Source organism: Grammomys surdaster, unplaced genomic scaffold, assembly GCF_004785775.1.
Source record: "Grammomys surdaster isolate TR1022 unplaced genomic scaffold, NIH_TR_1.0 169, whole genome shotgun sequence".
NCBI lineage: Eukaryota > Metazoa > Chordata > Mammalia > Rodentia > Muridae > Grammomys > Grammomys surdaster.
This window is the reverse complement of record NW_021604617.1, coordinates 8,099,682-8,115,775: the sequence shown is the minus strand read 5'-3', so window position 1 is coordinate 8,115,775 and position 16,094 is coordinate 8,099,682. Positions and strand designations below refer to the sequence as shown.

The 16,094-nt window shown below is 47.2% G+C and overlaps 1 protein-coding gene across 8 annotated transcripts in view; it reads left to right on the top strand.

Annotated features, from left to right (window-relative positions):
- The window catches only part of Trerf1 (transcriptional regulating factor 1), a 221,557-nt gene that overhangs the window by 196,829 nt on the left and 8,634 nt on the right, over positions 1–16,094 (top strand). For all 8 annotated transcript variants that reach the window (XM_028766645.1, XM_028766643.1, XM_028766646.1 and 5 more), the window contains 3 exons: positions 1,557–1,645; positions 5,533–5,646; positions 13,255–13,461. In XM_028766645.1, the coding sequence (XP_028622478.1) occupies positions 1,557–1,645; positions 5,533–5,646; positions 13,255–13,461 (410 nt within the window). The remainder of the gene's footprint in view (positions 1–1,556; positions 1,646–5,532; positions 5,647–13,254; positions 13,462–16,094) is intronic.

The following is a 16,094-nucleotide window of genomic DNA, read 5'->3' as shown; positions in this document are numbered from 1 at the left end:
TCCCTCCCTCCTTCCCTCCCTCCCTCCCCCTCCCTCCATCCCTCTCACCATGTAGGCTTTGTTTCTTGCTCTCAATAAGCCAGTCCATTTTGAATCCATTCTCCTCAGCATAGCCTACTCTCCTAGTCAGGACAAACTGTGAATCAGGTTTGATCAGTGAGGCATAAATAGAAGGACCACCGTGCCTCTGCCCCGTCAGGCTGCAGATCTGCTCACTGTCCCCACTCCGCAACCTGATGTGCCTCCCCTTCCCTGAAGCTTAGAACAAGCATGCTAGGAGACCCCATGTCCTCATCTGTAAAGTAGGACAGTAGTGACACCAGCCTTACAGGGTTGTTAGTAAAGCCTGGTGACTAGGAAGTATAAAATACGCAGCATCGAGAATGTAGCAGTTAGTATTAAATGGCGGTTTCCTTTAGATGCAGGGTGTGTGTGTGTGTTCACGCGCGTGTGCGCGTACAGAGGTCAGAAAGAACAGGGTATCTTCCTCTACTGTTCTCCACCTTATCGTTTGGGACAAAGTCTCTCAACGAACCTGAAGCTTGGTTCACGGCAGCATGGCAGGTGCCACCATCTTCGGGCTGATTATAATAGGGAAACGTCGCTTGGTGTGACCTTTAAAACGCCAGTCTGATTTTTTTTCCCACCTCACAACCTTTCTAGCTGCCCTGGCCCTAACCTGAGTGCAGGAATCCTTCTGTGTCCCACTAAAACTCTCATTTACCATCGTGGTTGTAGCTGTCAACTTGAGTAGCATGGCCTATGGCCTTTGCAATAATGGAGGCTGTCAACCTAGCCACACCCTGATAGGCGGTGACTAGATGAGCCTTACCATCGAGTATTCACGCCTCCCCCACCCCCATCAAGCTTTTGTATGGGATTTTTTGTTTTCTTTTGTTTTGTTGGGTTTTTTTTGTTGTTTTGGTTTTTTGCTTTTTGAGACTAAGTTTCTCTGTATAGTCCTGGCTGTCCTGAAACTCACTCTGTAGACCTGGCTGGCCTCAAACTCAGAAATCCGCCTGCCTCTGTCTCCCAAGTGCTGGAATTAAAGGCATGTGCCACTGCTGCCCGACTTGTATGAAATTTTTAATCTTCACAAAAACCTAATGTGGGGACAGTTCTAATTACTGCCATTCACTAATTGCAAAACTGAAGTCTTGAGTTTAGTGACTTGCGCAGATCCAGAGCAGAGCTGAAATCTGAGCCAGAGTCAGGGCTGCTGGCTCTGGCATTTCAAAGGCTCTTGTCTTGTTTTTCTAAGCAAGGCTTCACCACATAGCCCAGGCTGGCACTGGACTCGGTCCTCCTGCACATGGCTCTAGACTAGCTTTGTATTCAAACAAGGGTTTCCATTGTTCTTCAAGGGATTTCGTGTTGCACAGGTTAACTTTAAATCCACTATGTAGTCCAGGCCGGGGTTGAACTTGTGAATCTCCTAGCTCTGCCTCCTGAGTGCTAAGATAATGGGTCCACAGCACCTCTGTGCCACAGTTTGGTTTGGGTGGGGGAGCACAAGCTCAGGAGCCGTCCCTAATGGAAGTTCTGTTTTGTCCTAGGTTCTGACAAGTGGACATCCCTAGAGAGGAAACTGTTTAACAGAGCGCTGGCCACTTACAGCAAAGACTTTATTTTTGTACAGAAGATGGTAAGCCTCTCTCTCCACTGCTCATTTGAAGGATCTTCAAGATTCTAGACATCACGATAGTGAAATATATTTTTACTGCTTTTTATAACATCCCCACAAAAGGTCTGTCTTCCACTATTGTGAGGAATGATGGCGCTCATTACAGGGACGGTGTGACACCAGTGTTGGTGTGGCTAGAGATGATAAGAGAAAGAATACATAGATTGCTTGGACTCAGATGTACTGAGGTTTCTGTGTGTGTGTGCACATGTGTGTGTGTGAGTCGGGATAACCTTGCCTATTGTTCCTCAGATACAGTCCCCCTTTCTCTTCTTAGTGATTTATTTTTATTTTATTTGTGTGAACATTTGCCTGCATGTATGTCTCATGTCCACAGAGTGAGGGAGAAGGTATCCAATCTCCTGGAATAGAGTCATAGATGGTTGTGAGCCACCATGTGGTGCTGGGCATTGAACCTGGGTCCTCTGCAAGAGCAGCCAGTGCTCTTAACCACTAAGCCACAGCTCCAACCCCCACTGTCCATCTTTTTATTTGAGACAGACTCTTGATTGCTTTGGAGTTCACTGAGCAGGCTCGGCTTGCTGGCTGGTGGCCCCAGGGAATCCTCCTGTCTCCTACTCACCAATGCTAAGTTTACCAGTGTGCTCTACCTTGCTTGTCTCTCTTTTTTTTCTTTTTTTTTTTTTTTTTTTTAAAGATTTATTTATTTATTATTTGTAAGTACACTGTCGCTGTCTTCAGACACCCATATGAGGGCATCAGATCTCATTGCAGATGGTTGTGAGCCACCATGTGGTTGCTGGGATTTGAACTCATGACCTCTAGAAGAGCAGTCAGTGCTCTTAACCGCTGAGCCATCTCACCAGCCCGCTTGTCTCTCTTAAGTGGGCTCTTGGGATAGAACTCAGATCCTCCTGGTTTCCAGCTGTGCTTCGTCCTCGGCCCCTGGGCTTCTGTTTTAATAAACATGTGCGACATGCACGATTCTTTCAGAACAACTGGAACTGGTGCTAGGTCCCAACCTCCATAGTTTATAGCATGTCTAGACAAGTGATGGTGCTTCTGACAGCGTTTTCCTACGACCATGTAGAGGAGAGGGAGGCATGTGGTCCTCTCTTACCTACTGTGAGGATTTCTGGAGTCAGACCCATTCATCATGACAGCAATGATAAAAATAGTATCTGCCAGGCATGGTGGTATATACCTTTAATCTCAGCACTCTGGAGGCCGGGCCGAAGTAGGTAGATTCCTGTTGGATCCAAGACCACCACCTGGTCTACATGGCAAGCTCCAGGCCAGCTCGGGCTGTGTAGTGAGAAACTGTCTCAAAAACAACAATCCCTTACCCCCCATCAAAAATGAGGGGGGATGATAACTATATAGCATTTTGCAGAAAATAGATTATTAGATAGATAGATAGATAGATAGATAGATAGATAGATTAATAAATAGATAATGGATACATATATGATTGGTAGATAGATGATTGATTGATTGATTGATACATACATATATACATACACATACATAAATGATTGGCAGATAGATAGATGATAGATAGACAGACAGACAGACAGACAGGCAGACAGACAGATTGATCCTCAAAGGTTGGAGTACAGCTCTGCAGCAGAGTGCCTGCCTAGCATGCAGGAGACCCTGGATTTACAAGGAAAAACAGAAAGAGGAGATAAAGTGCCCATAGAGGAAATCAGACATTAATCGATAACAGGTTCCATAGGCTTTCATTGGCTGGGAGAGGTTTAGAGATAAAATTCAAATGTTTCAAGGTATTTCAACAGCTTTCTAAAGGAAGAGCTCACCATCCTGACTGCTGAACGTTCAGGAGATAGCCCCATTGGCTTGGCCTCTGCTGAGGACTTAATGGCAGATGGCACAAATGGAGGGAGATATTTTCCTGCCAGAGAATCAGAGCCACTGAGGGTGGGCTCAGTCTGGGGACAGGTGCTCTTTGCAGAACTCCTCTGAAGACGGGGAGAAGGCTCTGAAGGAATTACTACCTACTGCACAAGTAGGAGGCCTTGAGTTCGAATCCTTAGCACCCACCTTAGAAACCGAGGCATGGCTATACGCGTGCCTCCACTTCTGAGGGAGAGACAGAAGGATCCACGAGGCCTGTAGACTGACAATTTGAGCTCCGGGTCCAATGAGAAACCATGTCTTAAAGAAATAAGGCAGAGAGTGATAGAGCAACAGACCTCTGTCGTACACATCACACACACACACACACACTCACTCTCACACCTGATACTTCCCAGGGTAGTGCTCTTCCTCACAACCTAATGACCTTTAACTGAGCCCCACGCCCCTTTAGTCAACGTCTCCCTGTGTAGACCAGGCTAGCCTAGAACTCACAGATAATTATCTGCTTCTGCTTTCCCCAAGTACTGGGATTCAAATCCTATCCTGTGTTGTCATTCCTGTCAAGCCCAACTTCTTAGCGGTTTCACAGACCTTGGGGACCAAGCTCCCAAAACACAAGCCCTCTGGGGACAAGCCACACTAAAACTGTGGCGCTCTGCCTACACCTTATTCCATAAAGCCCCTGCACTCGGGTTCCATGGCCAGCTGTGTGCGGAATTAACCAGCCAGTACCACGTATTAACCACGGGCTCTGGGGCAGCATCTCGAATCTCAGGGATGACTCCAGTGTAGGAATTCCGAATGACAGGTGGATGTTGAAGAAGGCAACACACTTCTGGTGGTACCCTCCTCTTCTCGTTGTGTAGGTGGCTGTATCCCTGTCATCTCCGTATCTGGGTGACTGAACCCCACCTGAGCATAGAGGCCTATGAACTAAGCAAAGCAATGCTCCATTCCAACATACATGTGCAGACCGAGCGTCGCTAATCCAAAGACCTGAGATCAGGGTGCTCTGAGGGTTTAGGGCAGCTAAGATTTCTCAAGTGAGAGACCGCAGCCGGAAAAGTTGTGCTGTTTCTAAATCCAAACCTGACCCTTCTTGTCCCACACATATGTGGTGTTTTCATTACGGTATTTATGGGGGATCAGAGGATAACTTATAAGAGTGGGTTCTCACATTCCACCATGTGGGTCTCAAGAATCAAACTTAGGCCTGCCTACAGCTTTATCCTCTGAGCCAGCTCAGATATCCCAGGATGATTTCCAGTCCTCCTAAAGACACACGCTGCCATCACACCTGGGCTGAAGCATCTTGGGTAAAGGATACTTTCGCCTCTTTGGGGCATCACAGGGCAGAGCTTGTACCCCACATTAGGGAAGCTCTCACACCTACAGTGCTTATACCTCTGTCTTACAACACACACAAACACACACACACACACACACCTGTTGCTGAGGTCTTGCTCATGAGTTGGTTTGGGTTGGTTTTGAGACAGGGTCTCACATGGCCCAGGCTAGCCTGGAACTGGCTGTCCAGCTGAGTGTGAACTTCACCTCCTGATTCCTTGCCTGCACTTACCGAGTGCTGGGATCACTGGTGTCCATCACACCTAGATCACAAGTAGATTCTGAGAGTCCGAAATACAAAGAGCTGAGCACTCTGACACTTTAAATGGAAGAGCATCTGTTTTGATTTACAAAACTCCAAGCTGGGTAAAGGTTATCACGTCACAAAATGGTGTTTATGGTGTGCTTGCTGCCTCTCATGAGAAAAAATATCAGAGGCAAGAACATAATACTCTGGTTGACGCATGAATAAAGAATTTCTGGAATGAGACCTGAGATAAATGAATAGTACGGGGACTGGTAGGGGCTCTGCAGGTAAAGGAGCTTGCTGCCAAACCCAATGATCTGAGTTCAAGCCCCCAAGATCTACATGGTGAAAGATTCCAAAGTCTGCCTGCCACTGGGTGCCGGAGCTAATCTCGGGTGCACTTTCTTGGCAGGTGAAGTCCAAGACAGTGGCTCAGTGCGTGGAGTACTACTACACTTGGAAGAAGATAATGCGGCTAGGGCGGAAACACCGGACACGCCTGGCGGAAATCATCGACGACTGCATGGTGAGCGGTGTCACTCAGTCAGCACCTCTGACCCCTCCGCCCTGCCCGAGCTCTACCCCAGGCTAGTAAGTGGTTAGGAAAGGTGACAGAGTTCCCTGCGCACTTGGGAAACTTAGGACTTGACTCCCTGCCGTAGGCGGAAGGAAGGCATTCCCAGGTTCAGGCTAAACCCTTCCTTTAGTAAAAGTTGTAATGTCTTTGTGTTTGTAGATGGGCAGGAGCCCGAGGGAGACCAGGGTGGTCTGTCCCATTGTTGACTTCGTTGACTCATAAGAATGTGTTCCCTCCAGCTCTAATATCCTTTCCTGAGACTTCCGTGACACAGATGTCACTGGCCTGAAAACATAAGGTGTTGGGGGACTCTGTGACCACCCTGGCCAGCAGAGTAACAATCCCCAGGAGACGAGAAGGTAGCATGGTTCTACACAACTCAGTAGCTAATGATGGTTTAAATTTCACGAGTCTGACCGAAGTAGGGTTTTGTTTTTTTTTTTTTAGGGATATTTAAGCACAGCACAATTTGGTAAAAAAAAAAAAAAACAAAAAAACCACAACTTTCCTGGTGATAATTAACTTAATCCCATGAGCACAATAAAGCTTAAGACATGACTGCATAGATGCCTTTTGTAAAGTACATGTGACATCTTCCATAAAGTGGGTTCTGTTGATTTGCACACTCATGATGAGGATGCTGGGGGGGGGGGGAGGAGAGTCTGGTGCAGTCATGGCCATCAGATAGCACAGAGGTCACCAAACTGTTAACCACGTCTGCTCCCAGCCTTCATGGTAGATAACAGCTCATAGATTCCTTCCTTTGTAAGGACAACTCTCTGTGTTTACCCCGGTGTATATCTGGGAGCACAGGGACCTCCACGCCTCCACAATAACCTATCTCAGAAAGATGGAGGAGATCTGAGATTGTGTGACATTCCCTCTAAAGTGTGACCAAGAGACACGTTGATCTGTAGGTTTTCTTATCATGGAGGAGCTGCTGCGTGGGTGGGGATGAATCCAGTCCTTGCACCCCCATCCACTCCAGGCATTGATCTTCCTTATCAGCACAAAGTCCAGAGTCATCTTCATACTCTAGACCTAAGACCCAAGATGGGAGCTGTGCCTGCCTAGCATACACAGAGCCCTGGGTTCGAATCCCAGCACTGTGTAATACTGGGTGTGGTGGCACTCAATGGTCATCTCAGCTCTCAGAAGCTGGTGACGAGGAAAGTCCAAAGGTCTAGGTCATTTTTGGTTACATAATTCATGGCTAGCCTGGGCTACATGAAAATTTACTTTAAAAAAAAAAAAGCCTAAATAAGTAAAAAGTATAAGCAAAGGCCCGGGCTACAGAGGTGGCTCAGTATTTAGAGTGCACCTTGTTTTTCCAGAGAACCTGAGTTTGGTTTCCAACACTCAAATACCAGCTCCAATCCCAGGGAATCGGTGCCCTCTCCTACGTTCCCACCACACCTGCTTACACAGTGTGAACACATCTGTAGCCAGGCAGTGGTGGCGCACACCGTTAATCCCAGCACTGGGGAGTTTGAGGCCAGCCTGGTCTATAGAGCAATGTTAGCCAGGGCTACACAGAGAAACCCTGTCTCAACAAAACCTAAATAAATAAATAAAGTACATAAGTAAATGTGTAAATCTTTTAAAACTGGAAAATATAAAATATGAAAGGAAGATAAAACAAAAACCAGTCAAGTCTACTGTGGTTCTGTCAACTGCAAGTATTTAATCCCCACAATATGCACATCAGTATATGAGCTGAAAGACTGTTTTGTGGCTAAGAGCACTGTCTGCTCTTACAGAGGATGTAGGTCTGGTTCCCACAACCCCTGTGGTGGCTCACAGCTATCTGTATCTCCAGTTTCAGTTGATCTAGCACCCTCTTCTGGCCACCTCACGTGTCAGGCACAAACTATGGCACACACACATACATACATACATACATACATACATACATACATACATACATTCATACATACATACAGGCAAAACATCCATGCTTAATGTTTAAACAGCGGTGTATATGGATGTCAGCAGTCAAGATGCTCTCTGTCTGCTCTGACCTCACCACTCACAGAATATATTCTAATTTGAATATATGTGGAATTCCACATACAATGGAAACTTGACTGTGAATTCCAAGAGTATTTGAAAATAGAATGAGACAAGAACCAGAAAGTCTTAGAGTCAAAGGGTACCCAGCCTCACAGGCTGCGGCCCAGGCAGGAGGCTTGCCTAGGGTCCCTGAGACATGCTGTCCATATGAATAGAATAGACAGGAAGGAAGGGGTCACAGAAAATGCTGCCCCAAGGTTTAAGACCTCACTCCCTGCTGAACGGTAAAATGGAACGGATGGTTTCAGTGATTCGAAAAGTCCTTTTTTTCTAGAATGTTCTGACTCATGTCAGCGCTGTGTTTCAGGAAAAGACAAATGAGATCTCAGGACTGGGTGGGGGGGCTAAGTGTTTAGATAGAGTTCTTTCTCTGAGAGCATGGGACCAGGGTTTGGGTCCCCAGAATCCATGTATATATCATGTGAACACAGCTATGTAGCCATAATTTTAGTGTTTAGAAGGCTCAGAGATATGGGATCCTGGAGCAATCTGACTGGCCAAACTAGTCATGTCTGAGCTCTGGGATCAACTGAGAGACCCTGCCTCAGTAAATAAAGTGGGGAGTGCTAGAGGAAGACGCCACGCAGCAACCTCAGGCCTCCACACACATGCACACACATGCGCACACATGTACGTGAAGGGAAAGTCGGATGATATGATCTGCTAAGAGAGAGACGTTTCTCAGGTTCTGGTGTAACAAGGGTCTAGGGACAATGCCCAGGGGAATGGGAATACGTAAATGTCACTCGGGAAATATTTGTTGAATGAATGAGCATTTTTCTGACAGAGGGATCACTGGTTCATAGTATCGTCCCTGTGTGGATGCCGGAGGGAGAGGGATGGAGCACGGAGGTGCTGTACAGAGGAATGTTGTTAGGCAGCCATCGCCATCTTGGCCAGTATACGTCAATAGAGGAAAGGCAGGGCCAGGGTGCTGCCTCAGAGGAGAAGAAAAACAGAGAAGGTGCCACACCCACCAGCTCATTGACGGTGAGCCAGCATTAGGGTGGGTTATAGCATCCACACCCTTGTCCTTTGTATGTTCAGGGAAAGCAAAAGGCTTTTGTGCAAACATGACTCAGGACCATTAAAACAGACTTTGTTAAGCCCGAGTCATAGCTCTGACTTCCTCTTGGGTTCCATGAGTATAGTCAATAATCTGAGCGCCGACTGCTAAGTAGAAACGGAAACCTGGAAGGACAGGGAAAGGTGCAGCAGGCCCAACCCTGCCACATGGTCCTGACCCTCTGTCTGGGAACAGGTGAGGGGCAAGATGACTCAGCAGGTAAAGGTGTCTGCTGCCACACATGCTGATACGAGTTCAGTCACTGCAAGATGAGAGGAGTGAATCCACTCCTAAAAGCTGTCCTCTAACCTCAACATGTGGTATGTGTGTGCATACACACACACACACACAAATGTAATTTTAAGAAAAGACAAGTGACCATTTTTTCCAAAGGAAGCACAAGAGGCTCGCTGAGGGACAGCTGAAGACCTAGGTTCTGCAGATGGTCAAGGGTGGATGTAGTGTGCTCACTTGCTCAGCAAGATACTGTGAGGTCCAGCCTGAGCTACCTCTGACCCTCTCTCACTGGATCCAATGCTATCGAGGCTTGGCTATCCAGAGATCCCCAGGGAACTGCCTGTCACCACCTCCACGGCTCTGGGGTGCAGCCTTCACAGACACATGCCTCCAGACTTTCTAGTGGTTTCTGAGACTTGAACTCAGATCCTCATTTTGCAAAGCAAGCCCTTTACCAATGGGGCCAACTCCCCAACCCCTCAGTTCAGTTTCTTGGTCAGCTATATGAGGTTACGAAAATGACCCACCTGGCTGACTTTATGATTTCTTTACAAAAGAAATCTGTACAGAGTTCTGGGATGATTAGGATTCCAAGTCCTGGGGGGTGGGGGGGGGCAGGAGAGGAGAGGTGCCCAATGAATACCACACATTTAATACCTTTTCCTCATTGGTATCAAGAGCAACCCTGACACTCGGTGTGTATCTTTGGCAGATTTGGGTTGGACGGCTGTGTTCCATTTTCCCTGTTTGTTGCCGCATAGATACAAAAGACTGTCCTCTGCCAGGGACTTGTGGTGTGGACAGTTGAGGCTCAGGCACTGGGTTTAATTTTGTTCCTTAGGCTGGAGAGATAGCTTAGTGATTGAGAGCAATTGCTGCTCTTCCAGAGTGGCTGGGTTTCATTCCCAGCACCCACATAGGGCTGCTCACAATTGCCTGTAACTCCAGCTCCACTGGACCCGACACCCTCTTCTGGCTTCTGCAGGCAGGGCGTGCAGGTGGCATACACTCACACATACATACATGGCACAGTTACATCTATATGTAATATAGATATAATTACACATATGTAATTGTGTGTGTGTGCACGCGTGCTCACTCGCATGTGCATGCATGTGTATGTGTGTACGTATCTCTTCCTCCCTGCCCTGTGTTTGCCCAGTTCCCATCTGAAGCTGTTCTAAACATTTCCATCTGCAGTGCATCGTAAAACGGCCAACATGTAGCTACAGCGTGCTGCCTGTTGGGGTTCGGTCCCCCTATCTTTGTGCCTCTGAGTCACTTCACCTTGATGATAAATATGTGAGGAACTTGTACAGATTGCCAATTGAAATGAAAACCCATCTGAAGTCGTGAGATGTGCGTAGTGGCGCCATGCGGTAGAATTTAATCTATAATTTTGTGGCTACAAATATGAAATGTGTCTTCAGAGTTCTTAAGCCAATGGAGACGGCACTGTGAGAAAACTGTAATTATAATAAGTACCATGGAGCAAGTGCCATTGTCCTAGAGCTTTATTGTCCTAGAGCTTTGTTGTGTAGCATGTCTTATAAATGCCCGAGTGGAGGCCATGTCTGCTTAGTAGTTGACACTACAGAGTTACAGTTCTTTTAAAGATGGCACACTGGTTTTCCTGAGACTCTCAATTTGAAAGGGGATGGGTAACAGGAAGAAGGCCACTTATGTAAAGCCAACCTGTGTGTTCTGTCCTAACAAGGGGCCTTTTTCTAGAAACTACTCCACGATAGGTGCTTGGCCTACGCAGTTCGCACTGACTATGTACTCATTACTAACTGATCTTAGTTAGCTGGCTGGAAACTGGCCATTTCTTAGCTTGCTAACGCCAGCTCTTGACTCTGCAGCTACACAGACATGATGCCTGTGTGTTACATCACATGGCCTGTGAACCGCACTGAAGAGGGGAAAACGTTAAGTACCTTGTGTCAGCTGCTATTGTCTCTGTAATTCTCCCACAACTCACCCCTAAGTCAAAACTGGAGAATGGCCACTGTGATGTGGTATTATATGGTTGTAATCCGAGCTCTCAAGAGGTGGAAATATGGGGTTGCCATGAGTTGTTACAGTCCAGCTTGGAATACATAGTGAGTTCTGGACTATGGTGTGAAACTGTCTTAAGGGATCGGGCAGGAGAGGCTGTAGACATGGCTCAGTGGTTAAGAGCACTTGCTGCTCTTCCAGAGGGACCTGGGTTTGATTCTCAGCACCTATATTGGATGGCTGACAACAGCCTGTAACTCCAGCTCCAGGGGATCTGATGCCTCTGGCTTCTGAGGGCACTTGCTTACCTATACCCATATACAAAGACACCCATGTAATCTAAAAATGAAAATAAAAAGCCAGGAATCGGGCTGGAGAGATGGCTCAGCAGTTAAGAGCACTGGCTGCTCTTCCAGAGGGCCTGAGTTCAACTCCCAACAACCACAACCTTCTGTAATGGGATCTGATGCCTTTTTTCTAGTATGCATGAAGAGAGAGTACTTATATCTGATAGATAGATGGGTGGATGGATGGATGGATGGATGGATAGTTGGATGAGGCAGGAGGATTTTGACTTCAAAGCCAGTCTGGGCTACATGGCAAGACCTTGTCTGGGAAGCAAAAAGAGACAGAAGGAGAGCAAGCTAGGTGTGGTGAGGCTATCTGCTTCTCAGCCCAGCACTGGAGAGATGAGAGCTCAGAAGTCAAGTGAGGCTTTGCCTACAAAGCAAGTTCACAGCCAGGCTGAGCTATACAGAACGAGAAAAGACGGAGAGACGGCTCATCAGTTAAGAGCACTTACTGTTCTTGCTAAAGACCCAGATTTGCTACCCAGTACCCACATTAAGCAGCCCATAACCATCTGTAACTCCAGCTCCAGGGAATCCAATGCCCTCTGGCCTCCTTGGGCCCTGGCTTGCACATGGTACACAGAAATTCATGCAGACTAGAAACCATACAAATAAATAAAAATAAATGAATTTTAAAGTCAAACTAATCCCTGACTTCTTTCCCAGCCCACCCATACCACCCTGCTCTATAACTTGCTGTTTGCAGTCTTATTTTATGCTTCTGGGTGGTTTGCCTGCATGTGCATCATATTCATGCCTCGTGCCCAGAGAATTCAGATCTCTTGGAACTGGAGTGGTTATGAGCCACCATGTGGGTGCTAAGAAGTGATCCTGGGGCCCCTGTAAGGACAGCAAACACTCTTTAACTGTTGAGCCATCTCTCTAGACTCCGCCCCCACCTAAAGTTTTTTTTTAAAGACTTATTGTTTTATGTGTATGTGTTGTGGGTCTGAATGTGTATTGTATGCGTGCACCACATTCGTGCAGGCTCCTGTAGAGGCCGCAAGAGGCCGTCGTACACTCTCAAACTAGCCTGAGACTGATGGAGAGCTGCCCAATAAGGGTCCTGAGAACTGAGCACTGGCCATTTGAAGAACAGTATTTACTCTTAACTGCTGAGCCATCTCTCCAGCCTTTATTCTTTATTTATGTGTATGTGTGTCTTCATAAGTGTATGTCATGTGTGTGCAGTATCCAAGGAAACCAGAAGAGGGCATCAGATCCCCCTGGAGCTGGAGCTACTGATGATTATGACCTAGACTTGGGTGCTGGGAACTGAACTTAGGTCCTCTGAAAGAGCAGCCAGGGCTCTTAACAGATGATGCATTGCTCCAGTCCCTCAACTGTATTTTTTGAGGCTCTCTTCCGTGATACTGGAGCTTAAGTTCTTGATTAGGTTGGTTAGCCCACAACCTATAGGGACTCTCTTGTTCCAACCTCCCAGCACTGAAGGCACCACACACACAGCTGGCTTTTATCTGGGGACAAGGGACTGGGACTTCAGGTCTTTAGGCTTGTGTAGCAAGGGCTTTCTTTACCCACTGCTGTTCTCCCCTCTCCCACCCTCCCAGGCAGAGGCTCTCCATGCCTTTCCCCTCTGCCTTAGCAAGTTTTCCTATAATGGATCATGGGGGGACCCAAGTGCAATAGGAAGAGTTCTTGACCTCAACATCCCTAAGTGTCCAGAGACCAGCCCCTGCACACTCTGTCACCACTCTGTCACCTACCACAGGAAGAGTAACAGCCCCAGTGTGCCATGACCTCCTGGCTTGTGATTTCTGTCCACCACGAAGTTGCCTTTTGATACCACCCTCTCAATTTTATTAACAACAGACCAGCGAAGAGGAAGAGGAGGCCGAGGAGGAAGAAGAGGACCCAGAAGAAGATAGGAAATCCATAAAAGAAGAGGAGAGTGAAGTGCCCAAGTCGCCAGAGCCACCGCCCGCCCCTGCCCTGGCTCCCACTGAGGGACCACCCATGCAGGCTGTTGGCCAACAGCCATCAGGCTCCTTCATTTGTGAGATGCCCAACTGTGGGGCTGTAAGTATCCGTGTTATCCCCGGCTCTGGGAGAAGTGAGGGGCGTGCAGCTGTGCCTAGTTCTAAGAGCAGTGGACATCTGGCAGAGGCCTGCCACGCAACTACCACTGTCTTACTCGTTGGCCAAGGGAGAGCGACTGTATGTTCTCTGCCAAGCATGATGCTGCGTGCTGGGGAAGTTAAGAGGCCCCTAAAGCCAAGTGTGGCGGAGCAAGCTTGTCACTCCCAGCTCTCTGGGGGCTGTGGCAGGGGAATTGAGACCTTGAGGCCAGCCTGAGGTATATAGTGAGACTCCGCCTCCAGGCCAAAAAAAAAAAAAAGCTCCTGCCTTCAGGAAGTGTATGATTGACAGCTCTGCATGAGTCTACTCTCCTGCCTCCTGCTACTCTGCAGGTCCTCGAACTGTGTGGCACCAAAGGCCAGATTAAACCTTGTCAACATCATTTAAATTCCCTAGAAGATTCCACCAGGGTTTCCCTTCTGTAACACAGTGACTTGCCTGAACCGCCTCTGGTTTTATCTCTCTGCATGGTTTAGCTTTTCATATCCAAATGTCACATTAGTGACGTCTGAGCAAGTTGTTCCCAAGCAACTAAAGTTTGACTCTGCAGTCTGAGGGCACAAAACTTCACTAAGCAACTTACTGATGTGACCAGGATGAGTGAGAGTCTGGAGGACCCCACCACCTCCTCCTGAGCACAGAGGAGCCTGCCGGAATGTGGGCCAATGTCCTCTAAGGCTCCACATCCTAGAGGCTGTGTAGCATGGCTTCTGTGTGTCCTGCCTGTCCCCACCAGTCTGCACGGCTGAGATTTCCCCAAATCGTGTTTCTTAAAGCCTAACACACTAGCGTGGACATGTTCTAAAGGTGTTACCGTCTTCCCAGGAAGCTCGACCATTGTCCAGCTCATCTTTGCTTGTTTAATATAGAGCATATTAATGCTGTCATTGAGTCTGCCATTTAAAGAAAGACTTTAAAGTGTTTATATCCTGGGCTGGGCAGGTGGCACACCCCTTTAGTCCCAGCCTCTGGAGGCAGAAGCAGACTTCTCTAGTTCAAGGCCAGCCAGGACTACATAGTGAGACCCTGTCTCAAAAGAAAGAAATGAGTAAAATATGTTATAAAATGTTTTAAGAAAAATGAAAAGGCTTTAAAAAATAAATAAATAAATAGAATTAAATAAATAAATAAATAGTAAACCGGGCAGTGGTAGCACACGTCTTTAATCCCAGTACTTGAGAGGCAGAGGCAAGTTTAAAATTTTTTTTAAAGATTTATTTATTTTATTTATGAGTACACTATAGCTGTCTTCAGACACACCAGAAGAAGGCATCAAGTCTCATTATGGGTGGTTGTGAGCCACCATGTGGTTGCTGGGATTTGAACTCAGGACCTCTGGAAGAGCAGTCAGTGCTCTTAACCACTGAGCCATCTCTCCAGCCCCCAGAGGCAAGTTTAAATGTGAGGCCAGCCTGGTCTACAGAGTGAATTCCAGGACAGCCAGGACTACACAACAAAACCCTATGTCAAAAACAGAAAATAGAAAATAGAAGTGTGTACACGTTCCATTCCCTTTGTGAGAGCACAAGAAATGGCCACCATGCTGGATCTCTGGTGGCCTGGCCTCTGCACCTTGGAACTGCTCAAATGGCTTCCTGCAGACTAAAATGTGACTTTATATGACAATGTGTCTTGGTAAATTTGTTCAGAAACTGGGCCCCTTTTCAATTCACTTTTTAGGGTACAATAAATGTTTGGTTTTTAATTCAGGGGGTGGTGTTGGTTTGGGTTTGGTTTGTTTTTGCTGGGTGAGGGGATCATCTTTTACTTTGTCCAATCAGACATGCTCAGCAAGAGAGACATTCTGAATGACTTTAAAAAAAAAAAATCTGCCGGGCAGTGGTGGCGCACGCCTTTAATCCCAGCACTTGGGAGGCAGAGGCAGGTGGATTTCTGAGTTCGAGGCCAGCCTGGTCTACAGAGTGAGTTCCAGGACAGCCAGGACTACACAGAGAAACATTGTCTCAAAAAACCTAAAAACAAAAAAGAAACAAAACAAAAATAAAATCTAAAGAAAGTGTGATTGATGGTTTATTCCATGCCTAGCAATGAAGACTGAGTTCAGTAAATCAAAAATAGATTTTTTTGTAATAAAAAAGACCCATGAGCCGAACAAAGAGAGGCCACCTAAAAGCCACTGAGATGGAACAAAGGCTTCTGGTTTGGGGGGCTGTGGACCATAGCCCAGTACTTCAGTGGCTCTGGACAGAGGATAATTTGGTCCTGCAAGAACGTTTTTGCTAGGATGGAGAAGGTGGAGTGGCATCTGGTGGGTAGAGGCCACAGAGGCCTCTAAACACCTGCCGTGTACAGGACAGTCACCACCTGTCCAGCCCCACGTATCCATAGTACTGAGGCCAAGAAGCCCAGCTCTGTGGCAGTGTTTGAAAAAGTAGCCAGGCATGGTGGTAGACACCTGTACTCCCAGCACTTGGGGGAGGACGGCCGGAGGATAAAGAATTCGGCTCTCCAGTGAGGTGAGGGCCAGCCTGGACTGCAGACTAGACTCTAACTCAATGAAGTCATTGGTCTGTGTATTCCCAGCCAGGCATAGTGACACAGACTTGTAGTTC